This window comes from Anthonomus grandis, chromosome 12, assembly GCF_022605725.1.
Source record: "Anthonomus grandis grandis chromosome 12, icAntGran1.3, whole genome shotgun sequence".
Classification (NCBI taxonomy): Eukaryota; Metazoa; Arthropoda; class Insecta; order Coleoptera; family Curculionidae; genus Anthonomus; species Anthonomus grandis.
Window position 1 is genome coordinate 5,383,139 of NC_065557.1, and position 27,234 is coordinate 5,410,372.

The 27,234-nt window shown below is 30.7% G+C and overlaps 2 protein-coding genes across 3 annotated transcripts; both read right to left on the reverse strand.

Annotated features, from left to right (window-relative positions):
• Positions 1–337: 337 nt before the first annotated feature.
• Positions 338–7,411, reverse strand: LOC126743191 (uncharacterized). Its single transcript, XM_050450172.1, has 4 exons — positions 7,174–7,411; positions 6,323–7,068; positions 5,906–6,274; positions 338–693 (listed from the first exon to the last, which is right to left on the reverse strand). The coding sequence occupies exons 1-4, from the start codon at positions 7,290–7,292 to the stop codon at positions 506–508; spliced, it is 1,422 nt and encodes a 473-aa protein (XP_050306129.1). The 5' UTR covers positions 7,293–7,411; the 3' UTR covers positions 338–505.
• Positions 7,412–12,345: 4,934 nt separating this feature from the next.
• Positions 12,346–18,456, reverse strand: LOC126743243 (proteasome subunit alpha type-5). 2 transcript variants are annotated; one of them, XM_050450240.1, is made up of 5 exons: positions 18,311–18,456; positions 17,898–18,171; positions 13,024–13,229; positions 12,742–12,971; positions 12,346–12,494 (listed from the first exon to the last, which is right to left on the reverse strand). In XM_050450240.1, the coding sequence occupies exons 2-5, from the start codon at positions 18,167–18,169 to the stop codon at positions 12,432–12,434; spliced, it is 771 nt and encodes a 256-aa protein (XP_050306197.1). In that variant the 5' UTR covers positions 18,170–18,171; positions 18,311–18,456; the 3' UTR covers positions 12,346–12,431. The 2 variants fall into 2 exon arrangements, with proteins under 2 accessions (XP_050306197.1, XP_050306196.1); XM_050450239.1 differs by having other exon boundaries at positions 17,898–18,178.
• Between the last annotated feature and the right edge of the window lie 8,778 nt (positions 18,457–27,234).

The window sequence follows — 27,234 nt, forward strand, 5'->3', positions numbered from 1 at the left end:
TATAATCAGCTGTTGGAACTGATATATTTGTTTGTTTTTAACAAATCTACAGAGCGTTTAAAAGGTATAAAGCGCCGCCAATACCCGTTCAAAAACCCATAAATTTTAAGCGATAAATTATTAACTGGTGGATAATTTAGAGGAAGAAGGCATCGCAATAAATAAAACGGCAAGTAAACTTCGAGAGGGCCGCTCAATGTATAAATTATTAAATTAGGGTTGGTCAATAATCGGCGATGTTTTAAGTGATTTTTAAAACCATTCAGTTCACCTGCTGGTTTATTGGATATACGGGATATTCCAGGTGGTACAAAAACACTTTTTTCAAAACTTTTCTAAAAAAAACCTTTATTTTTGATGTATACACTTAATTGACACAAATAAAAACACAATTCCTAACATTCACATCTTAATTATTCATACTGAAACAGAAGATTTACCAAGATATGAAGGAATAACATAATTCCAGTACACTATTTAGTCCTTAATTAAAAAAGACGTAACTTTACTTGTTAAGATCTAAATTGATCATTCCAATGCTTATACTCTCTTCAGTGTGTAAAGTGAGGCCGAACTCCTCCAGAATTTCACTACTCACGACTCCCCTCTGCGTTAAACTGGATATTATCGTTTGGTTTTCGTTATTTTGTTCACATAGGTTACGGATCGCTAATATGGCCCATTGGATAATGACTTAATTGTGATGTTAAGGATTTTTTAATAGGCGCATTTTAAAGAGAAAGCTACATTAGGAACGTTCTTGACATATTGGTGAAAAGAATTAGATGTGGCTTATTAAGTAAAATTAATAAAAAATAGAATGTAATGTATGAATGTATGTAATTAGCACATAGAATACATTGTTCATAGCATAAGATGCTATGTCTATGTCGACACTATGCCTTCGATTTATTTATCGTAACAATTTATAAAAACACAACTTATCAGTGTTTTCCTCTATAAAGAATTGATAAAAAGATTACCTGCTTGAAAGACGATTGTCTCAAATCAATTACCCAAATTCATAGATGGTAGATGGTTAAAAAAAATTAAAAACTCTAGACCACGAAATTCCTATGAATCTTTGTACTTATGCATTATGATTTTACAATAAAATTATTATTATTAACGAAGATGATCTACGATAAATCAATACCAATATTCTAATAGTCTAAATATAGCATATCATAAGCAACGTTTAAGTGAAACTATTTTTTGCGCCTATTCTAATATGTCGTAAAAAACAGCTGATTTTTGTCTTTCTGACATGTGGTATAGGGCAGTCACCACAGGGTTCTATTATGTGATTGTTATAAGTTATAGTATGTTGCAATACAAAAAATTTGCATATGGTATGACATGGCGATACGAAGATTTGGCATTGAAAGGAAAATTACCAAGGTTTGTAAAATCGTGAAAATAGATATTTAATCCTTTCGTCCCGAACGGTACACATACATATGTGTAAAATTTAAAAATTCCTGTAAAATAAAGCGTTTTATTTGGTATAAATGTGTACCGGTCCGGTGTATCAGGCTTCCGCAGTGTACCTACAATATGCATCGTGGTAAATATGTGGTTATGTTGATTTAATTAGCACGTGTATTTAGTAGCGGCAGTATTGCTGCAATAAATTTAGTTATTTAGGACACTCAAAGTGCTTATTTATCCAGTTTTTTTTTAAGTGCAGTGCTGTTTTAAAGGTAGGTCAAACCTATGTTTTATTTTTGTATTTTTGGGTATGTTCGTGTGGTACATATATGTACCAGCAGGCATTTATGATGGTACACATGTATACCAACAGGTCTGTAATTACGTTTATTTGATTTCAGCTTCAATATGGATCGCCGCCGTCCGCTTTCACGAAAAGAGCTGGAAAAGCTTATTGAAGAATCCTCAGATTCGGAACCATTCTCTGCTGGCTCCATTATGAACCAGATTCCGATGAAGAAGCTGGCAGTGATACGTCCGATATGTCTTCGTCGTCTTTATCGGACACAATGCAAACCACTGTGCATCGAAACTCAGACATAAACTCTGCGCAACCACCACAGGTAATTGTTGATAGAAACCTAGTTCTTGACTGGGTCATACCTGACGAAAAATTTGAGCCTGCTAAAATCGTTCATCCTGAAAGAGAGTGTATGCTGGCTCCAGATATCACCAAGCAGTTGACACCTATGCAAATTGTTCATAAAGTATTTCCTCATTCTCTTTATTTGCACATTGCAAATTGTACAAATGAACGTCTGAAAATCCTAAACCAATTAAAAAAAAGGAATGAGAAAATGACTGACCAAGGAGAAATACAGAAATTATTTGGCTGCATGTTCATTATGTGCTACAATCGCCTTCCAAGCCTAAAAAATTATTGGAGCAAGAAGGAGTCAATAGGAAATAGCACAATTCAAAAAACTTTTTCAAAAGATCGTTACATGACAAAAATTTACTTTGCTTCTCCTCAAAAACTCCCAAATGCTTCAAAAACATATTATATTGAAGATTTATTATCTTGTTTCAAATACACATTTCCAAAAAACCAAATTCAAGGGTCGATCTTCTTTGAAACAATATATGCCCCTCAAACCAACCAAGAGGGGCATAAAACTATGGCTTCGCTGAGATGCAGATTCAGGCTATACGTATGATGTCAATGTATATTCTGAAAAAGAGGACCCAATTCCCGCTAAAAATCAATCCCTAACTTTAGGAGAGCGAGTCGTAACAGCTTTTGCGTCTACAGTTAAAGAAAATGATGTTGAAATGATGTTGTGTTGTTCGCTTTTTTACAAGTGTGAATTTGTTACTTTCATTAGACTATGCAGCCTTGGGAACTTGCATGTCCAATCGCAAGAATGTAGGACAAACTCCAAAAAGGGGAATCTCAATTTAGATGCACTTCTTCTGGATTACTTTGTGTAAAGTGGCAGGACACAAAGGAAGTTTTGCTAACGAGTGACTGTCATAAGCCCAATTTGACAATAATTATCAAAAAAAGCAACACCGGTGAACCACAAAATATCGAATGTCCAGAGGCCATTTCTTTTTACAGAAAAAAAATGTTAATCGGGCTGATCAATTTATTGGGCTATATGATCATGATCGAAAATCAGTGGTGGAAAAAGGTGTTTTACACATTCCTCAATATGTGTGCAGTAAATTCGTGGATAATGTATAATCAACTGAGACGTAAAAATGAGAGCATTTCTTTTCTTTCCTTCCTTACCACACTTGCAGAAGAATTAGTAGCAGAAGGTATACGATATACAAGCTTACCATTACCGAAACAAGGCGCTCCTTCAAAAAAAAGAAAATTATATGGATCTTCAGCATTACATCTGCCTGTAGAGGGATCAACCAGAAGAAGATGCACTAAATGTTCTTAAGAGAAAAAACAAACAAGAACAAAAACTCTTTGCCGAGAGTGCAATATTCCATTGTGCAAGTTCTGTTTTATGTTATATCATACCAAATAGGTAATTAGGTTTATTTTTTACTTTGCAAAGCCGTTTTTGTATTTATTTTTTTAAATAAATGTTGGTATAGCATTTTTTTGTGTTCTTATGAAATTTTCGATCATACCTGTTGGTACACATGTGTAGCACCATAAATACCTGCTGGTACATATATGAACCACCCCCTCCACCATTCCCTGACTATTGACAAAAATTTATATTAATAAAAACTCATTGTTAGGCATCCTAACAATAATACTTTACACTATTTATTACTTAAACTAAAATATTTTAATTCAGGGACGAAAGGGTTAAAGTATGAATGGCCAATGATTTCTCCAAAACTAAAATAGCATAAAATATAATTCCACGAGAGTCAACACAACACTAGACTCTGTTTGCAATAGCCATAAATGATATTTGTAAAGGTGTACATACATGAAGAAATAATGAAATGCCTGTATGTCAAAACTGTCAACGTTAAATTCTCTAGAGAAAAGATAAAATGTACATTTTTGCTGCCTCAGAAAACCACATTATAATCTAAAGATGAACACCACAAGATTTAAATGTAAATTACTTTCTGTATGTTCATTTATTCATAATGTTGTAACACACTCATTTATGTTGTGGGTTACATCGTATTAGAACTATGTAGGTAGATGTAGTTACTTGCAGATAAACATTATTAGCATTTTAGTTAATTTTAGGTTATTTCTTTTAGATCCCTAGTAGTAGCAAATTGATCAATCCAGAAAAATATTCATGATATGACGTACGACGTGTCGTACGAAATAGAAGACGTGATTAACGAAGACGATCACTTTCTTTAAGATCTTTTTGAAACTCTGCCAATAGTAAAAGCCTTGCTATAAGGTAGAATAATTCCAATAAAATACAAATATTACTGTAAACAAAACATTGTAAACCAAAATCTAATAGTTTTTTAGTTTTCAGAGTACAGAACGTCATTTTTGAGTATAAAATGGGAAGTGCGTATAAAATACATTAAAAATGTAACAACATTAAAATACATAAAAAATTAAACTTTTCATTAATAAGACACATTAATTATATAAAAGAGAAGTCCTTACTAGACTATTAATTATAGCTAGTTACATTAAAATATTCTTCCAGGGTGTAACAAGCTTTTGAGGCTAACATTTCCTTTAAAGCTTTCTTAAATCTAACAGAAAAAGGTATTTTTGAAAATATTTGAAAGGAAAATATACATTTAGTTATTTTTTTGACTATACAAATATTATCAAAGACGACAGGAAAAAACCAATATCTTTAGAAGTGGAATATGTGGACCATTCATATTTTATTAATTTTGAAAACCCAAACCTGATGAGATATAACTAACAGCCCATTAAAGGTAGTGCACTGAAAATGCCTAAAATATTTACCTCCTGGAGAAATTTTGCTTAAAACTAAATACGACGATCTTTAGGCAACCTTACTATAAGAACAAAAAGAAATTATTCTTGATGAGTACCTGCTCTATCCACTATACAACAAAGGGTTAGAAATTTTAAAGGAAAAATACTTTGACCTGCAACAACTAGCAACAATTATTCCAAACGATAAACATTACTTTTATGACTTAGTAAAATATAATGAAAAACCGAAAAAAAAAATTATAAAACCACAAAAAATATGGCTCAACAAAGACTGACTTACCACAATAATTATGATGGTAATACGACACCTACAAAAATATATCATATCCAATAATATTATTCAAGTGGTTACAATAAGACATACTAGTATAATAACCCATAGTAGTAGCCCATTTATTGCTGTAATTAAGTAAGATAATATGTAACTGAAAAAACATTGTAATCAAAAGACATATTTTTTAAAGAAATATGCATAAACGTCTTTAAAATATTTAAAATTTTTACACCTGTATAATTTTGCATTTGTGGGTTATGTCCTTTTAGAATAATGGTATCAATTTGTAAGTTTATATGCAGTCTCTTTATTTTGATAGAATGTTTCTCATATTGTCTGTGGTAACCTTTGGTTTTTAAATTATAAAAGTGTGTTAAGTAAGTATTTTTGCTTTACTTGTGATTTACACGTTAATAATAAATTCTTTAAAAAATATTTAAATTATACTTAAAAAAGCTTCCTTATAACTATTAATGTGTGCAAAAATTCACCTTGCTATACCAGAATGTATGATGTTATTAATGTTTTTGCATATCTTTTTGAATGCTGAGGTGTTCATCTCATAGAGATCAAAATGTTGACCAAAATATATAAATAGACCGCCTGAAGTCATCATTTTTTTTTTGTCGTATATCCCAGAATAATAAAAGTTTTAGTTTGTAAGATTCCTGACAAATAAAAAACAGAAAAACATTGAACATGTTTTAGTTGCAAAACACTTTAAGGTGTGTTAGTTAAAAACAAATTCCAAATCATATAAAAAAAAAGGATACATGGATTTTTGGCATCCATATTGCAGCAATCTAACAATACCGGTATTAACTCGGCTTCCCTTGCCAAATCTTGCATTTTCTTATTTTTCCAACATAAATTCCCAATCAGTCTTACCAGATCAGCCTTAAAGCCAAAAACTGGATTTCTTCGGAGCTCATCGCCAGGCATTTGAATCTCTGATAATTTCTGTACTGGGGAGAACACATTATTTTTCTGTTTTCCCAATCGATGAGCGTTTATGAGTAAAACACCCGCATTTATAAGTAAATTCTTGTCGTTTTGTAAGAACGGCAAGTATTTGTCATCGCTGGATAAATGTGCGAGCAGCTCCAATATTCTGGATACTTCTTCTTCACTGAAAATGCCACCTACAAATTAAAACTTAAACAAAGAACAATTACTATTTGCAAATGTACTTTCTGCAACTTGAAAAACAACAGTGTGACTTTCCTGCAACATCTTCGCCAATGCATTCAAGCAAATATCAGGTAATTTCCTTCCTTCATAAGGTTCTCCTGATTCTTCAATGGTGGGAGGGCACATAAGAATATCTCTCATTGAGGAAAGTAAACTTACTCTTACATCAGTTGGCATCATTGCATAATTATTCCACATATAACTTCCAAAAATAATATTTTCCACTAAAAAGCCTAGGAACTCATTGGTTTTGTAATTGTCTGAATAATACATGACTATATGCCCGATAAGTTCTGGATCATCAATCTCACTGTCACTCAATAAATTATAAACTAATGCACTGGCTTCATATAAATGACCAAATTCATTGCAGAAAATCAATTGAATATTTTTAAAAAGCTCATGCCGCTTAATTTTTTCTTTGGCATACATTTTTTGATGGGCATCACCAGAACTTAGCATATTCAAGAAAAATTGTAAAAGATACTTGGTGTGTACCTCAGGCCCATTCCTCTTGGTGAACAAACATTTCATAAGCAGATCCATAGTAACATAAAAATCAGGCAGTTCTAGCAAATATATGGCCACTTTTTCATTGGTGATGTACAGTCTTAAGGCTTTTAATGTTTCAGTTAAAGTATCAGCTACTGTTGCCGGCTCAAGACAGTTGTACCAGTTGAAATGATTGAGGGTGCGGCAAATGGTTTCAAATAAGAAGTTTGTAATAGTTTCTGAAAATTCGCAACTATTGTAATGATTAGATATTGCTGCTTTTTTATTAACGTAAGGTTTTGTGAGTCAGGCGGTTAAAAAGTACCTTACTAACCGCCTGACTCCTGCTTTCACTTACTTGAGGGCTTTTGGTGTAAACTCAGATTTTAACCATTCGGTAATGGTTGGCCATTCAGCGGTCCTTGGGTCCGGTAGTGAAGTATTTATTGAGTCTTTTACATCAGTATCTGTTTCCATTTCTTTTTTTTTGGAGTTAATACTAAATTAATTTTAAACGGAAAATATCGAATTCGTATTGGAAACGACGCGAGTGAGGTTATGTTTTGATGTCAGAACAAAACAAAAACAAACCACACTAGTGTGAAGTTAGCGTGTTATTTGACAGATGTACTTTCTGGCTCGATGTAATAATTAATAAAACGAGCATCTTCTATTGTAAACGAGTTTTTGACCACGACGTTTCGTTTTTAAAACACCATCATCAACTTAGTAAATAGTTCCTTTTTTTCTTTCGTATTTTCCCCGTGAGAACCGTTTGGGAGGCGCCCTCTACTTTTGCCAAGAATACTAAGGTGCCCATTTCCCAGCGCATTCACCATTATTTATAAATGAATAATTCCGATTTTCTTTTTTAAACTTTTAAATTCTTATTTATAACAGCAAAAATCCTTAAAACAGTGTAAATGCACTGGTACCAAGGATAAATAACACTCACAGTGTGCAGCCTTAACCAAATTTAAACGTAATATATTATTGTATAAAGAAAAGAAAACTAATTATACCTACATCTTCTCCCTCACAATTTAAATCAATACGATTGAGAGATTTACAAGCAATAAAAATATATTATCTACTTATTCTAACAAATAATTTAAAATTTTTTTTTAGAATTTCTCATCTGAGTCTATTCGTGCTATTAATGACTCCTGGTAAACTATTATATGCTGTTGCAGCTTGATAAGTTGAATTTCTGAAACCTATATGTTAGCTCTAATCTTATTGCCCCAGAATATATTTCACTCTTATATTTTACATTTAGTCACTTTAAATATAAACAACAAACATAACAACTTTTTACCCTGTTTAATTATAAGTAATTTTTTCAGCATTAAGACACCAAACCTGCTCCACCATGTTTGTACACCAATCAACGTTAAGTAACATCTTCAGTATCTTATTTTGTAATATCTGCAATTTATCAAAATCTATCTAGATCGATAGATACTGGCTTCAACTTTCAGCGACCTCTCCAAGGCCTTCGACTGCGTATCAAAAGGTATCCTTTGCAAAAAACTTAGATACTATGGATTGGATCACCTTTGATGAAGTTTAAGGCTTTTGTGTGGGTACCACCCAGACGGCACCCAATATACCTGGAATATGACACCTATATCTTATTTGACAAAATATATATTGCAATATGCCTGGAATATATCACGAATATGCCATATATCATATATACAGAAGCAATATTCCTGGCATATACGCAGCAAATATCCAATTTTCATATCTGTCAGATATTCTAGCGGCATATAAGTTTTAAAATAAATAAAACTTTTTTTTCTATTTTTTAAATAATTATATATGTATTTAATTTTCAAAATTTCGATTGTGAAGTATGTTTGTATTTCATTTTTGCAGTTAATATACCACTTTGAAAATAATTATTATTTAGGTATATTATTAGGAAGATCTTTAGTAGTTTTCTTCTGCTCCAATACAATTGATTTGTTGTCAATTATTTAGTATCGATAATATATCGGTGACTGTCATCTGCCTTCATTATGACTTTATCAACCTTTGTAATGCTATGTAATTTACTATGTAAGGATTTATTCTAATTCACTGTTTTTACTATTTATTCATAAACTATGTATATTCTGATTTAATTAATTACCAATATTGATATTTTTTTCTTTTTTAGAAATAGAGATACTTTTGAAGGCCTGCTCTAAGAAAAATAAAACATGTGACTGAACATTCTTCATTTTTAGTTTTTTTCTTCTTAAATATTTATTGTTTTTACCTGCATAACGTAAAGCTGATTAAGCGACTAATATCAATTAACAGTTTAAATATCTAAAAAATATTTATTTTAATAATTTGTAAGTTTAATCCACAACCTTGGAGTTTGTTTTCAATTTTTGTTTTAGTTTTTTCCCATAAAATATTTAGTTTTTATTGGTTTTCAAGATCAATGTTTATTATTATTTAAGTTATATTTATAAAATATTTGTTTTATTATTCTCTTCAATCTAATGATACTTACCTTTTGAAACTAAAAAATAAAATATGCCATATTTGTTACATAGTAGTTTGTTCCTCAATTTCTTTATGTACTTACAATATATATACTGTATATTCTCGATTTACAGTAAGTAACATCTAATTTTTTCTGCTCTACATGGTATTTTAATTTTTATTGCAAAATAATGTTGACCTGAATTTATCTTTAATGTACTTAACTTAAGAAATTGAGTCTTCATAAATATAAAAAAAAATATAAAAAGGAAGCATGTCAATGGGCTTTGACAACTTTTAATTTAGAGAATATTTGAGTTGAAAAAATGCAGTCTGGAATAGGTTTTAAAGATGTTAGTGGAACTAGAGAACCACCAGAGATCTTTATTATAGATCCTCCTTTGGCAATTCAATTAACGGTCATTGAGTAGTAAATGGGACAATTTTTCTTGTGTAGATGAATACTATTCAAAAAAACCCTTAATTTAAATTATAAGAAAGGGGGGTGGTTCAATTTTCTAGTTTTTCCAACCTCTATGGCAATTATTCCGAACAGCATTCTTGCAACTTTTATATTTTACGAAATATTCACATTGACAGCCTGTATAAATAGTTAGATATGCCTTGAATATATTATAATAGAGAAAAAAATATTGCGAGCATATGAATTAAATAACCCCAACATATACAACAGATATGCCTAGCATATACAGGGTGTTTCAGAACTATGGGATCAAGCTACTAGGGCTTGTTCAGTGCAACAGTAGAATCCATTTGAGTATAGGAACCCATATCCGGAAATGTGTCACTACGCCACTACGGCCCTAAGACGCGTTTAAATTTAGAAAAAATATGAATTACTTAAATAGGATCTGATGCATTTATTTTTACATGATTTCGACGGACTACACTAAAAATTTGATCCTCGTTTTGAATGATTTCAAATGCTGCTGATATTCGTCCAATTAAGTCTAGCTCTGACTCTACTGGAGTTTCGTAGACTAAAGACTTTACATGTCCCCACAAGAAAAAATCAAGCGACGTTAAATCGGGTGACCTAGGATGCCAAGAAACTGCTCCATAGAAGGTATGGCCCAATTAAATAATCATCAACAATGCCTGCCTATACGTTGAGAGAGATTTCCTTCGTCCCAAACATGGCTATTCCTACTATTAAAAATACCGTCTCTTGTGAAAGAGGCTTCATCGGTCCACAAAACATATCGTAAAAAATTTGATTGTGCAATGATGTGATCCAGAAGCCATCGACAAAATTGAACTCTAGGATGATAATCGGCTGCAGTCATACCTTGAACTTTCTGGAAGTGGTAAGGATGGAGTTGTTGCTCGTGTAGTACCCGCCAGACAGAAGCGTTACTCGTATTCATATTCTTAGCAACGTCAAGTGTGCTATTTGATGGTTCATCGGCAACTCGCTGAGGCACCTCTTCTTAAAATATGACCGTTCTTACGGTTCGAGCAACACCAGTATCATGCATCTTGGTCTTAAACATGCCTGTCTCAGCGAGCCGCCGATGAACCGCAATAAACTTTTTGTATCCAGGATGCTGTCGATCGGGATAACGATCATGATACAACCGCGATGCTGCTCGTGCATTGCAGTTTGTTGCTCCGTATGCCAAATGCATATCCGCCAATTCTTGATTGGTTAAGTTTTCCATTAGCAATAAATGTTTAAAAATTGTAAGCTATAAAATTTTTAAACATGACATTGATAAGCATTTATTTTAAACAATTGTTGTTATGGTATCATGTACAAAAGGTTAAAAAAAATGCAGCAGATCCTATTTAGGTAATTAATGTTTTTTATAAATTTTAACGCGTCTTAGGGCCGTAGTGGACATGGGTTCCTATACTCAAATGGATTCTTCTGTTGCACTGAACAACCCCCAGAAGTTTGATCCCATAGTTCTGAAACACCCTGTATTATAAAAAATAAAAAGTTATTCCTGGCATATATGGATATGCCAATTTATTCTGGGTATATGCATGCAATGTGTTTGTGCTCTCTTGGCATTCGTATTGCATACAGATCTCAGAAATAACGATCTGAGGAAAGAGTTATGCGGCTTGGTGTTGTCCAGGGAACATTTTTGGGATCTTTTTGCTGTTCCTAATCTATGTCAATGCCATTATGGAAGATTGAAGAATTTGCTGACGATATCAACTTTTCTATAAAATTTAAATCTATACAAGAAGCACAAATTCAAATGGTCCGGCATACTGAGACTGGTACTGATTGATTTCCTTTAAATGTTAACTGGGATAAAACTGAAACAATGATGTTCTTCCCAAGAAAATGAAGTTTTGGGACTAACTCTGGATGCAAAGTTTTAAAAGCCATGCTCAATCATATCAAAAAAACTATGCTCAGCAACAAACATTCTTCCTAATATTTTAAAAACTGTTGACATAGGAAATTTGAATGAACTTTTTCATTCTTTATGCGCTACTAGACTGGGGCATACTTTTCGTATTTAAGACCTTTAGGGAAGAGCAATCAGGATATTAGTTGGAATTAAATACCGCGATGATGTTAAATGTTTCTTCAAAAGTCTAAATACCTTGACACTTCCAGCACAAATACATCCTTGAGGCTCTCCAAAAGAACCTCTCTTGACTATACCTTAGTATAAGAGACTTTTTTCGCTTAAAAACCTGTTAGAATTCAACGTGCCATTATTCTCCTACATTTATTTAACCAATTGCCATAGAAATATTCTTCCAAATTCTTTGCAGTATAAAATAAAAGGATTTCTTATAGAAAAATGTTTTTATTGAAGTGAGATTTTTAATGTGTCTATGTATAAGCAAACTATTTAAATATTGTGTTTTGTAACCTTATTTCTTTATATTTGTGATATTAATCTATTGACAATGTTACGACTATTGTATGTTCTTACATAAATATCTGAACTGCAAACTAAGCCATCTTGTCCAGCGCATTCTTTTAATAGAAATAGAAGTAAATTTGCTGCTGGCTAAAATATTAGGAATAAAAATTAAAATATAAAAAAAAACATACCAAAAGAGTAAAAAAACCTTTATATTTCAAACATACAAAAGCAAAATTTGTATTCCTTAAAAAGTTGTTACAACTAAAATATTCTTATCTTAAGCCTTCTGTCCGAGACTCAAAGGCAGTGGGTGCTCAACATGCATCAATCTTGACACGATCTAAAAATTAGTGCATGATTAAATATAATTTGCAATAAAATAAAAATCCCAAAGAAATCTACAAGAAACTATTTTAGGAAGAGGATAAAGGTTGGATGAAATCCTTAACAAACATGGTCTTTTCATAACTATATTTCATTTCAATTCAATTACCAATTTTAATACAATACTCATAATTAAAAAAAGAATGAATAATCTTAATAATTATCGTAAAAAAGTGAAAGCCCTATGTTAACTTAGTGATTACCTCCTCGACTTGCTCTTTGCTTAACATGTGAAACATTTTATCCGGTGTCATCGTCATCACCTCCACATTAGATGAATTTAGTTTCTCTTCCATAACCTGCTTAAGAATAGTCAAGGCTGACGTTTTGGCCTCCTCCAAGGTCATTCCTTTATGATAAACCTCTTGGAGACTCTGTTGTGCCCCCTCTGAACCTGAACCGATCGCTTTTGCATCAAACTGGACAAAAGTACCTGTAAAGGCATTAATTAAAATTGAAAAAAACTCCGCATGAATAATTGTAACCTGAAGGATCCATATGGTATAGCTGAGGTCCCTTTTCGTCAATACCAGCGAACAGAATAGCTACCCCAAAAGGCCTGGACATAGCAGCACCGTCATCATCTGAGTCTCCAAATTGAATGGCCAAATTTGAGACAGCCTGAGCACAAGATTCTACACTCATGTTTTCGTTGTAAACGAACCAGTGGTTTTGGCATTCCATACGAGCCCTATGTAAAGAATCAAATTTGGTTTCGATTTTCGTTATTATGGTAGTTAAGTAATTTATAACAGTTAAAAGGTACATGTATACACTATTAAGAACACTCCATTTACCTAAACATTAAACTAAGACGTCATAATTATCTAGCAAGTTTTTTTTTTTTTTTTGAAGTCTTGTGAATCTATCTAAGCTAATTACATTTGTCTATTGCTGCCAGTACTGATTCATTCATTCAAGCATCAAAAGTATTATTACAAGAGAATAAATTTTATTTCTTAAAATCTTATACATACAGTACCGAGCAAAAGTAAAGAAACTTTTTATTTTTATTTTTAAATTTATTTTATTAAAGTTAACTAAAATTTTTTTATGCTATAATACTACACCAAACTAGATAATAAAAATAAAACATAAACAATATAATTCTACTTATTATAAAGCCATATGTAAATTAATTTAAAAAAAAAACAGGGAGCAAAAATAGAGAAACACATGTTTTTGAAGGTGGTAGACAATGGTACAGTGAAAACATCTTGTCGGACTTGCATTGTCTTATTTATTTAATGTAACACGACGTTTCGGTTGGTAAGTATCTCCAACCGTTATCAAGTGTAAACTGTGTAAAATAAATAAGACAATGCAAGTCCGACAAGATGTTTTCAGAGAAACACATATTTAAAGAAAATATATAATAACAACAAATTAATATTTAGTTGCATATCCCTTATTTTTAATAACTGCAAGGCATCTTCTTTTCATAGATCCAATCAGATTCCCTAAGATCTCCTTGGGTACAGAATGCCATCTTCAACTGCTTCAAATAACTCGTCTCCATTTTAAAATTTTTCGGGATGTTCCTTACGAATTTTTTTGTCAACTAAATCCCATAGATTCTCTATGGGATTAAGGTCAGGACTCTGAGCTGGCCACTTAACAACAGTTATTTTTTTGTCCTCAAAAAATTTTTTTATAATTTTAACTGTATGCTTCGGATCATTGTCGTGTTGAAACTTCCATTGCAATGGCATGTTTTCCTCTGCATATGGCAACATATTATCAGTTAATATTTCTAAATATTTAAACCGATCCATAATCCCCTCAATTTTGACAATGGGGCCCATTTCGATACCAGAGAAACAACCCCATACTTGTACATTTCCCTCTCCATGCTTAATAGTGCCCAAAGTATACTTTGGATCAACTCTTTTATTTTTAGGACGCCTGACCCATAAAATACCATCAGAAGAAGATAAATTAAACTTACTTTCATCCAAAAATAATACTGTATTCCATCTTGCTTCTGACCAGTTTAAATGGTCATGTGCAAATTGAAGTCGGGCGGTTCGATTCTTCTTCGAAATGAAGGGTTTCTTGGATGGTTTTCTTGCCGGCAAGCCACTGTCCCTTAAACGTCTTCGAACTGTATGGACACTAATATATACATCGTCTAGTTGAGATTTTATATCCACTGCTGTGTTAAATGGATTTTTAAGAGCTAAAGATTTAATCTTCTCGTCAACTCTAGGCGTCGTTTTTCTAGGCCTACCAGTTTTAGGTGGACTTATTAATGAGTTCCTAATGGGGTGTAACTTTATGGTTTTGGAAACGACTGAGCAGTTTAATCCTAACTGCTTAGCAATGATTGCTTGCTTAACACCCAATTGATATTTTGATATTATCAACTGTTTTATACATAACGCCAAAGTAATACCTCGAGGCATATTTACAGGTTATTCTTTATTAATTAACAAAATATTATTGTGTATTGCTTTCACTAAGCAAACATAAACTAAGAACTTTAAAAATGTTTCTCTACTTTTGCTCCTCATAAAATAAAGATAAGCAAATAGATTGTTTTTGTTGCAAAAATTTATAAATACCAAATATGTTTTTGCATTCCTTTGAACCTAAAGAAATAATGTGAGTATTTGTTTATTGGTAATAGTCGATTACTCTGGCTTTATATTTATTAAATAAAATGTTTCTCCACTTTTGCTCGGTACTATATCTCAGAAAAATATTATAGCAATTCTACAAAGAAAGCCTATAAAATTCCTATAATAATGGCTAATTTCTGAAATAGTCATTATATCAACATTAAAATGGAAAATGTTATTCCTATGCCACAAGAAAAATATGTCTTAGTTAAAAATTTATTATATTTCTATTATGTTTAAAAAAATGAATTAAGTAGCTATGATGGCATAAAAGCATGTAGTAAAGGAAGCATTTTCAGAAATATATGAAATGCTTGTGCAAATTTGTAATCTAATTTTACAAGCTGGTGTCATACCTGATACAAGGTACAAGGTACAATAAGTGAATAAATAAAATCATCTCAAAGAATCAATTTAGTTTTCTGAAGTCATATAGTATAATGGATGCTATCTACACTTTAATAGTATATCTAGTCAATAACTTGAATTTAAATAAAGTATTTAACAGTATTTCTAGATTTGGTTAATAGAACAATCCCTCATGTTTAGACTTCTTGAAATTTTACAAAACATTGGATTAAGGGAACACCATATAAAATATTTAAAAACTGAAACTTTCAAAAAGGTTATGAATGGTTAGAATAATATATTAAGTGATCATTAAGAAATTAAAACTGGTGTACCTAAGGGCTTAGTCAGAGGACTGTCAAATAATCCTAAACACACTAAAACCTCTGGTGGATCGGACAATAAATTCCATTTTTTTTATATGCTTTATTAACCTCAATAGTGTTATCTATAAAATATGTGCTTACAGTCTAGTTTGACACTCTAGCTTTTCTCATATTTATAGTGTTGGAATTGAGTACCATTAATACTGTGGGTAATTTTCTATTAAGACTTAAAGGCATAGAGCAACACTTCTTTTTTATTAAAACTTAAATTAATTAAAATATTTGTCATATGATGTTGATATTTGGATATACTATCTTCTTAACTGTATCATATAAATGATCAATCAAGATGTTTTCAAAAACTTTGGATAGAGAGTTCAGAATAGCAACAGGTTCATAATTTAGCACATCCCAGATATTTCCTTAAATTATGCATTAGGATTGATTGCAGTTTGTAAAGGTAAAGAATGTGAAAAAGAGACTTTAGGCCAAGAAATCATTGGAACCTTCAATAACATATCCTGGAATCTCATCCGAACTAACAGATTTGTTGCCTCTCAACTTTTTAATGGCATATTAGATGTCTGTTTCCATGAAAATTATATAATAACAAACAAATCATTGGTGAGTACCTCAATCTGACTCAGATGTATATCATTTTAGAAAATAGGACAAAAATACTGTAGAGAGAATCTTGTAGGCCCTTATTCTTGAATGATATGAATTTTTTGAAGACTTTTTGTCACTTATAAGACTGCTTTTAGGGATTATGTGAAATGAAATATGTGTTAAAGATGTAAAATGAAAAATGGGAGAATGATTATGTAAGAAATGGTGATCTAAACAGATACACAGCATAAAATATAAAGTAAAAAACATATTTTTTAAAAAATATTATGACAATTACACCCTAAGTAAATTATTGTATTTATGTCAAATTAATTAAAATGAAAAGTGTTGTTAAAGTTTTTGTTCATATTTCTTCCAAATATGTGAATTCAATAACCGAGCATACAAGATAGTATTTTCTAAATTAATATTTAATTGATACCAAACAAAACATGTCACTAATTTCAAAAAGCATTTGTCATAAAGTAGGAATAATTGCTCAGTTTTTCTAGACTTCTTCATGCTAGACTAAGATCATCTAGTCATCTACTACAGGGAAATCAGGACTCAAAGCATGATTTTAGATTTTAATTAAAAATGTGATTTCAATATTCTAGTTTGATGTGAGAGGTCGAATATTCAAATTTAAAAAACTGAAAGTAGTATTAAAGCATTTCATAAAGTAGGGTTATCTATTATAGGCTTGTGAATTCTTTAATTAGCTGATTTTTTTAATCATATTGGTTGAGGTGGTTGCTGCAAGTTTTACAAAAATTGGAAATAATTCATTATTAAACAGAACTGTTATATACCTGAGTCATATGTGTGTGATCCATGACAGGTATATCCAAAGAAAATACTCACTTTCTTTTTCAAAAACAGAAGTACCTATGACTTCAGTGATGATTATAGACACAATACACAAAATATTTTATTATTTAAAACAAATTAGACATCTAAATAGGTCATATATATCATAGCGGAGTAGACTTTTGAATACCATTTCCGCAGAACTAAGAGAATGTAAGTTATTGAAAGTATGTAAAAAAGAAGTTTGACCATGGGTCTTGAGAAGTAGAGAAGTCATACACTTGCAATTAGATTAGGATTTATAAAGATATCATCCTGAATGATCTGTCACTACTGTATAGATTAAATCTATTTACTGCTGTCTTTTAAGATTATAAATATGTATTTTGGAATTCAATATTTTTTAAAGCTAAAGCTGGAATGTATGAAGTTTTGATAAAATTTTCAATCTCTTTTGTTTAAAATGTATACTTGCTCAAAGTGACTGCCTGCCAGTGCCACCTTAAGAAGTAATAATCAAAAGGGATTGTACATAATATTAGTTAGAATAAAGCTCAAAATTTGTAATAATTACTGTAATATTGCCTAATATATCTATAATAACAAGCATTTATAACAAAAATAAATATCCACTGAAATTCCTACCTATCTATCATCGTTCTAGAATCAGCAATAAGTCCAGAAACAGCACAACCAATATGTTTATCAACTTCGACAATTTTCTCTATAGTGGTAGGCTCCATCAGAGTGGAAGTGATACGCTTCTCCACGGCTAAGACTACACCTTCGGCAGTGCTGATTCCGATGGCAGTTGAACCTAACTTAATGGCTTCTATGGCATATTCCACTTGAAAGAGACGCCCTTCGGGAGAGAAGGTGTTTACGCCACGGTCGTATTCGCTTCTTGTAAGAAACATATCTGAAAACTTTAGGAATAAATATTATGCTATTCAGAAATAACAGTCATAGTGGTTTGAGGTTAGAAAGCAATGATTTGGCAAATATTTGTGAGGTGCTTGTTTATAAATGAGTGTGAGGTGCAGGGTTATATGACTTACCGGTTATTAGTTATTAATATATGGAAAAATTAAAGAACTGGTAAGAAAAGGTTTTTTCTTTGAAAAGTAATTTTTTTATGAAAACAAGCCGCAAACTTTTTGCAAGCAATGACAGTGACACATGGATGACAGGCGAGATTGTCACTGTCAGCTGCGACAGACAAGTGAGAAGTCACATAGACATTTGTTGAGTAAAAATAACGAATGCACTGTTGCCGTATGTTGTTTCTTTAAGAAAATTATGGCGGGAAATTGTTTTTTTTTTAGATTAATTTGTAATAATTTTACACATTTGGTAAAATATTAAAATTATATAATAAAATATATTAAAATTATATAATTAAGCGTTTTTTTACTTACTAGAATTAAATCTCAAATCACGAGACAGTCTTACAATTAACCAAAACTGTTTATTTTACTCTCGACACGTGTTTCGCTAACCATGTTATCATCTTCGGGAGAAGATTAAAAAAAAAGTGTCGATTCAAAGAATGTCGCTGCAAAGGTTCCAACCACCAATTAAATCTTGCAGATTTCTATGAAATATTTCTTGAAAAAGAGTTATTATAACTGGAGTCTGCAATTTTAATCCCTTAACGCGATTTTAATCAGATAATTAAAGGGAACATTTGGCGCGATTTGAATAGAAAAGTTGTCGGAAAATCTGGCTTTGGTAAGGGATAAAGACAGCATTTAATCAAACCTGTAGGCCTGAATTTGGCGGTGTATGGGGCAAATAATAAAAAAATAATTAATATGTGATTATGTTTAAGTTAATTATAGTTACGTTCAGTTTTAGTTTTTTTTTAGTTTTTTACCTCTTTCTTTTTAAATCAAATATTGCAGCTATGTTTTTACCTCTCTCCGAACCAATACTGAATTTCCCTTAAATGAACATCTTCAAAAATATGTGGAATTTGATTTATTTAAAGTGGAAAGAGAAGTTGTCTCAGTACAGAACTCTGGCGAACTTTAGCTAAGCCAAATATTGGTTCAGTCGTTCCAGCTGATCAAAGAAAAATCATTTAGTCACTTAGATACGGTTTTACTACTTTGAAACTTTTACGTTTTATAGCATGGATTTTCACTTTACCTATTAGAATGTGTTTATCAATATAATCAAAAGCTAAATTGTTCGGAATATGTATAAAGTGTTTCAGAATTCCTTAAATATTTCATAAATATTTTTCGGTTTAAATTGGACTATGGTGGTTAATGGACTATCGGCATTAGGGATGTTACAAGAGTTTGGAATCGCCTAAAATTGACATCTGCATAATAAAGTGAATTCAGCACAAAATTTTCTAAATGATTTTATCACTTTAAGTGTACGAAAAGACATACTATCTTTACCATATACAAATGCTTTGAAACACCTGAAACTTGCGATGATAATGGTTCAATACTTTCCTATGCAATTCTTCATTCTTAACCATCATATCCTCCAAATTTCGATCTAGTTACTCCTCAATTAACTATTTATCATGATAATTAATTAAATTTTATATTTAAATCTGTTAATTAAACATTATTTATCTGGCCGTATACAACGGGAGGTCCTTATCAAATTCCGGGCCTGCAGGTAAATTAAATCGGAGGGGCTTTTGATAAGTCACTGATGGTTCTTGCAGTTCACAGTAGTAGTCTTAAGGCAGGTGTCTTTTGATAAGGTTCATATAAGTATAAATAGGAAGTGAATTTATCATAAGGGAGTTTCGGAATAATGGCGTTTTTAATTCGTAAATCTTAGATTAATTTCTTGTGAAGCTGAAAATGAGAAAGTTTCAATTTTATATCTGGTGGTAAGTGTTTGAAAAATATAATTTTTTATATATAAAAGAAGCAGCAGTAAATTTTGTAGCTTTGTTTATAATATATCCCAAATTCAGGAGTTTTTTGTTACATTTCCAGTTTCATTGGAAATGAACATTTAACTTGTCATGAACTTTTGATATTATTAGCTTAATAAACGTTACAGAAAATGTTTGGGTTTGAGATGAGTAATCAGGACCGAAATTGAATTTCATTCATTAATAATCAGCTCAATTTATTTACTAATAATTAGATAATTTAGATTTATACATCCGTTGTCCCACTTGCATGATCAAAATTCAATTGAAGGACCAAAAAAGCTGTTATACGAAAAAACAATCGAATCAAATTTCACAAACCATTCATCAAAAATTAAATCATACCGCATATGTCCGATGGTTCCACTTGACTACAGAACACACATTCATTCATTCATATACAAAACAAATAAAACAATACCACATATACTCGGTACCATTTAAATAAATAAAAGATTCACTGCCAAAACGGTCAGATGATGATTTTTTTTTGTACATTTCCGATCCGGACAAAACACAGGAACTACACAGTGCGATCTTTCAATGACGCCCGAATAAACCCCTCCATGTATGTATGTACATTAAAGGTTATTAAATATGACTGTGGTGCGGGACAATTAGAACGTTTAATGATAGGCCTAGACATATATCGGTTTATTAAGTCGTACCAAATTACTACAATTAAATTAAAAACTTAAATCCAAAAAAAAATCGCAAACGCTGCACGTTTTAACCATTTTTAACGCTGAATATCCATCTCATACCCAACAGACAACAGAATTCCAATTTTACAATTATTTAATAATAGCAATATTTCATGTGATATGAACAATATTTGTGTATAATTTTACTTTACCTAGAGATAGTAATTTCATAATAATTAAACAGTAAACAAAATATCATCCTTATTGGAATGTAACATTTTTTTGCAAAATTTACCTACCTAGATCACTGCAAACTGTATGTGCAAGGCATTATAATTCCCTAAAACAAAACAAGTTATTTATATAAAAATAATTAATGATAATGGATAATGATAGTCAGAAAATGAAGTACAAGAAAAAACCGGAAGGGTTCAACCTTATTATCACCTATAAAAGCTCCTTAAACTTTACTTCTTTAAAGTTGAAGAAGTAATCCATTCTTGTAGTGGAGTTAATAGATCAATGGGTAACTAAAGATACTTCGGTAATTTAATATTTAATTTTTATATTTCGGTAATTAAATAAATTTAGTGGAGGATGACCGAAGTATCTTTAGTTATACCCATTGACTTCTTTGAATTGTAAAGCCTTTGTGTGCCATTCTTGCGAATGGGAAAAGCTTAGTTATTATTAATCGAGTTAAATGTGTATGAGTGATTTTATTCTGCATATCTAATATAGCTGGTTAGTTGCAGACATCCTTTCTTACTTAAGTGTAACAAACCGCCCCATACCATGATGCAATATTGTAAGCAGGATTCTAATAAGGATTTATAAATTACTAATAGCAATTTGCTGTTCATAAATTTACGTAACTCATACAATTTAGTCGTCGAAATTTTACGCAAAGGTTTCTAACATGACTACACCATTTATAGTAATTATCTTAACACAGTTTGTCTAATATTAGAGCGCCAATACATTCTTTAAAATTCCAATACATTTTTTATTGTTGGTTTACTGTCAATAGAGCCTGTAAGTTTAAGTAATATATAATTTGTACTAATTTCAATAGCTTAATAATTAATAATAATTTAGCACACAATGAGTTAAGGATAATAGGTTATAAATTGATATAGCAATTGATTTTTTAAATTCACCTGTGATGATTCTCTGCTGAAAATATAGGACAAGAGATTTTACTAGGGTAGGTAGCATTTACTTGAACACACCCAGAGATGCTGCATATTAATTAATTTATATCGAGGGAAAGTATTTGTGATTGTGATTATTTGTCCAACTTTTATGAAATATTCATTACAAAAACTTTCGATGTATATTATTACAAGGGTTTTTATTGTCAGCTAATCTGTTAGTTATTTTTGCCACTATTTGTGGGTTTTACATTTTATATTATCAACTAGTTTCTTATATTATCTTGCCTTTTTCTCCAGTATGTATTTGTTAAGGTCATATCTATATTTTTTATAGTGTTGCGCAAGTATATTACTATGAAGTCCTCCAATAAGGATCCTCAAAATTTTGTCTCTGTGTTTTATTGAATTTATTGTTGCTATTGTGATTTAAGGTATACTAAATACCATTACAATTTCTTGAAAACTAAATTAAGCAGTCACTTTAAAGATCATATTATGGCCCACGCACTTCATTACTTCAAATGATCGATAATTCCAATTTTTTTATTTAAAACGGTTTATACTTTTAGGCAATATTTCTAAAAAATATTCCTCTGAGTATTATTCTTTTTGTTTCATGATAATATTCCCAATCGTTTCTTAGATATTGGACAGCAAATATTAAAATGCTTATGCGAGACAGGGATAAAGCACTACAAACATATAAGTTGTCGAAACACAACGCAGACTGGCAAGCATATAAGCAATTACGCAACTTGACGGTTTCGGCCATTAGGAGGGAAAAAACAACAATATCTAAATTTTATATCGGCACAAAATAACCCACGAAGAACTTAGAATGCATTAAGTAACCTCAATATTCATGTCAATAATAAAAATAGCCAAGACTTACCGCAAAATTGATCGGATCCTAACCTTCTTAATAACTATTTTGCCCAGATTTTTCAAAACTCAAGTAATGACTGTCAAAGTGGAATAAATTTTTATAGTTCCAATAAATTTAAGAATGATTAACTTAATTTTTCTTTTACGATGTGTACAAAACAAGAAGTCCATGAAATACTACTTAATTTTAAAAAAAATTCTGTCGGCTCTGACTACATTTCTCTGCGTATGCTTAAATATTGTATCCCTCACATTGAAATCTGTATAGTGCATATTATTAATTGCTGTTTTGAAAAGAAATATTTTCCTCCTATTTGGAAAAATGCAAAGGGCATACCTTTACCTAAATCTAACGATCCAAAAAACTTTTCCGACTTACGTATAATAAGTATTTTACCTGCCTTATCAAAAGTATTTGAAAAGATTCTATACCAGCAAATCTTAAAATTCTGCAATGACAACGAAATTATACCAGTTAGCCAATGTGGGTTCCGACAAGGTTTCAGCACCTCAACTGCTTTGGCAAAAGTAACTAATGATATCTTCGAGGCTTATGATAAGGGATTTGCAACTCTGCTTATTTTGTTAGACTATTCGATTCAATAAATCATCAGCTACTAATTGCTAAACTTAAATATTATGGTTTCGAATCGTCAGCATTACAATTAGCAAAGTCTTATCTATCAGAAAGAACCCAGAGCATATTTTATAAAGGCAACTTTTCCGATAGGATTGATATTTTAACTGGAGTCCCACAAGGATCTATTTTGGGCCCACTGTTATTTATAATTTATACGTCTGACTTACTCGCTTCCTTAAAACATTATAAAAAGGTTACCTATGCTGATGACACACAACTGTACATTTCGTAAATCAAGAATTAGACATTATTCAGCATTTGTCAACTGAGCATAATCTAACATTAAACTCTTCTAAATCTAACGTAATGTTATTTGCAAATAAAAAAAAATCTGTATGTCTAAAGAATAATATTAATATTTCTATTAATCAAGTGCCACTTAACTTTGTTGAGATGACTCGTAACTTGGGCTTGATAATGGACTCTTAGCTAAGATTTGAACATCACGTTGCAGACATGAGAAAAAAACATTTTACAACTTAAAACTGCTTTACGCAAATCATAAATATCTCAATAAAAATCTGAATCACTAGTACTATCAAGATTCAACTATTGTGATTTTATTTACTTTCCATGTCGTATTTATCTTGAAAAAAATTAAATACAAGTCATGCAAAATGCCTGTTGCAGACTGATATTTGGCTTGAGTAGACTTGATCATATATCACGTAAGGTTAACCAGCTTAAATGGCTCAGAATGGAAAATCGTTGGAGACTTCATTTGGGTAGTTTTTTATATAAGACCATGAATTTATCAATAAATAGTACTCATTTAGATTGTCTTTTTCTTACTAAGTCTGCAGTTCACAATATTAACATTAGGCGCAAACATAAATACACAATTCCCAAATTCCGTACTTCCGTTTTTAGAAAATCGTTTGCGTATAATTCAATTACTTTGCTTAACTTATTACCTGAAAACATGAAGTCTTTCAACATTTTAAAGTTTAAATATAAACTTGAACAACTTGGCTAAAATAAAAGTTTTTTTTAATTTAATTTCTCAAAGCTTTAACTGACTGTCAACATTATTTGGATAACATGATTCGATAATTATGTTTCTGTTGCCATCAAAATAAAAATAAAAGTAAAAAAGAAAAAAAAAGGGAAAAAAAAGGAAAAAGTGAAAATAAAAAAAATTAAAAATTGTGATGAAAATTATTTTTTCTTTTTTACAATGGTGAAATGTGTTTTAAAATGTTATTAGGTTAGCTAGTATTAGGGTACCTGTATTTTTCGGTTTTTTTTTTGGATGTGTGTATTTTATCTAATAATAAGTTTTTTATAAGATTGTTTCTATTCTTCTCAATTTTTGTGGTTAAGTAGAATAGTAGTGTTGCTAGACTTCGCCATAAACTTGTATAGTTTTTCAAATAAAGGCCAGATTTATTTATTTTATTTATTTATTTAAATTGAGTAGTCACCTGGAAGAGTATACATTACCCTTGGACTTCTCTACTTAAAACAGTCGATGGTTCCAAAACTTTTTTTAGAATGCTTTATACCTTAAGCAAGATTTCTAAAAAATATTTCACTGAATTTTATTCTTTTTGTTTCATAACAATATTCCCAATAGTTTTTTTGATATTGGACTTTAAATTGAGTGGTCACCTTAAAAATCACATATTACACTTGAATGTCACGACTTGAAATGGTCGATAATTCCAAAAACTTTTATTTGAAACGGTTTATATTGTTAATTCAATTAATAAGTTGACGTTTAATGTTTGTAGTAAACAAAACTAATAATTAAATTCTGTAATCGGAAATATTGCAAAAATCTGGAAATTTAGCCTTGTTTAGTAGACTAGAATATCCATATCGGACCCAATATTTTTTTTTAAATAAAACGATATTTATCATCAATATTTTGCGTATCTTTGTATAAGACGATCAATTCCATAGGTGCCATAGAAAACGACATTTTTATCCTTAATCCTTTTTACCCCTAAAAACTCCATAGCACATAGACACAAAAATGTAAGATTAGTAAATAAAACAAAAAGATAAGAATCTTTGGTTACGCTGGTACCCCAATTACCTTAAACTTCTCCCACGTTAAAATAATAACATCCTGGTCTCGTAAAACATATTCATCGTACATGCATTATGTGAACCTTTTTTAAAAAACATAATGAACCGTGTTTATTTTGTCAGATATGAGTAACGTTATACCTGATAGTATTGTATCTCTTTTCAAACACGTTGTTCCCAATAGAACGTATTAATAAATCAAAATCTGCAGGATGTCAATATAGCTGTGGCATTAACAAATTCCGAAAAACGAACGTAACGCTTGGGTTACTTCGCAACAATATTTATGGCTAATTTATTGAAAAGCATAAAGTAACTTAACAACTTAATGGGTATAGCCTAACAGTTGTCAGTTAGGTATTAAATAACCAAATAATAAACATAATAATAAGGTGCTGAACGTAAGGGAACAATTATTATGTTTATTGTAAAAATATCGAGAGAATTTATAGAAAGAGACCTTTAAACCACTTTTTTTCGTTAAGAAGTGAAACATTGTATTAACATATAAAGTGCATATCACATGTTTATATGTTTGTTTATATTTCTATATTGATATATTGATATACTATTGCAAACAACAACTAATGTAATTAAATCATGTAGTGAGGGTAATCATATTTCATTAGGTTCATTAATGCAAATTACGTATTTAAATAAGAACAACGACTTTATTTAAAGCATCTGAGGGATATTCCGCCGAGATTAGTTTTAGAGCCTCAAACAACACACGATAGTTAAATAAAGCTTTATTTTTGGTTTACACCAGATGTAAATTTTTGGTTAAACTTCAACTATAAATATAGGAGAAAATGTCATCGTAATACATATTGAGGCACTTAATATTACGTTTGTGTTTTATTCGCGTTTAACAAGAGGGTTTCTTACGTGTTAATAATATATAATTACTATTTATAACATAAAAGTTAAACGTTTAAATATAGTATATTGTATACTATTTAAAGACTTATTTGTGATAAAAAAATGGCACAACTAGTGCAATTTTCATAGCGATACGCCTTGCTTTTGATAAATAAAATAGGGTTTTTTCACATTTTACTTGAAAACCTTAAGGCTATTTAGGAAAAGTGTAGATAGAAAAACTATAGATTTTTTATCACCTATAATTCTCTTAAAAAGCATTTTTTTCTCGAGCAATTACTTTCTGCAAAAAAACCTTTTTTTATTAAACCTACCCTTACCCCCCCCACCCACCCCACACAACTTACCAGTATAAGAAATTTTTTTCAAAAATAATTTTTTTTCAAAATAATACGCATGAATAAAGGCTGGATTCGTTGTTAATATCTAATCTAATTACATATATTGTTTATTTAAATTTTATATAATTATATATGTGTATATTAATAAATATTTAATACAAAAACAGTGCTATTAGATTAGATATTATGACCAAAAAACGGTGATTTTTCAAAAGAATTTCTTACTGAACAAATGTTTGGGGTGGGTAGGGGGTAAGGGTTGTGTTAATGGAAAACAATAATTTAGTAATACTGTTTTTTTAAATCTGTTATAAACTATATATATAACTTTATATATTTAGTATAAGAACAGCGTCAGTATTTTCATCAAATATTTGAGGAGTGGTAATGGAGTTTAAAAACTAGATATGTACATCCCATGTCAATTTTTTTAAATGCCAAAATTTTCTCCCTTTTGTAAATAGTATCGTATATCATGTACGTATATTCTA

What these genes read in the sequence shown, in the direction of transcription:
- LOC126743191 (XM_050450172.1), bottom strand. Translation starts at nt 7,292, where the DNA reads ATGGAAACAGATACTGATGTAAAAGACTCAATAAATACTTCACTACCG. An exon ending in TGTTTTTCAAGTTGCAGAAA is followed by an intron (nt 6,275 to 6,322) that starts GTACATTTGCAA and finishes TTTAATTTGTAG; the next exon opens with GTGGCATTTTCAGTGAAGAA. An exon ending in TATGGATGCCAAAAATCCAT is followed by an intron (nt 694 to 5,905) that starts GTATCCTTTTTT and finishes ATCACAATTAAG; the next exon opens with TCATTATCCAATGGGCCATA.
- LOC126743243 (XM_050450240.1), bottom strand. Translation starts at nt 18,169, where the DNA reads ATGTTTCTTACAAGAAGCGAATACGACCGTGGCGTAAACACCTTCTCT. An exon ending in TCTAGAACGATGATAGATAG is followed by an intron (nt 13,230 to 17,897) that starts GTAGGAATTTCA and finishes TTCTTTACATAG; the next exon opens with GGCTCGTATGGAATGCCAAA. An exon ending in GCAAAGAGCAAGTCGAGGAG is followed by an intron (nt 12,495 to 12,741) that starts GTAATCACTAAG and finishes ACTAATTTTTAG; the next exon opens with ATCGTGTCAAGATTGATGCA.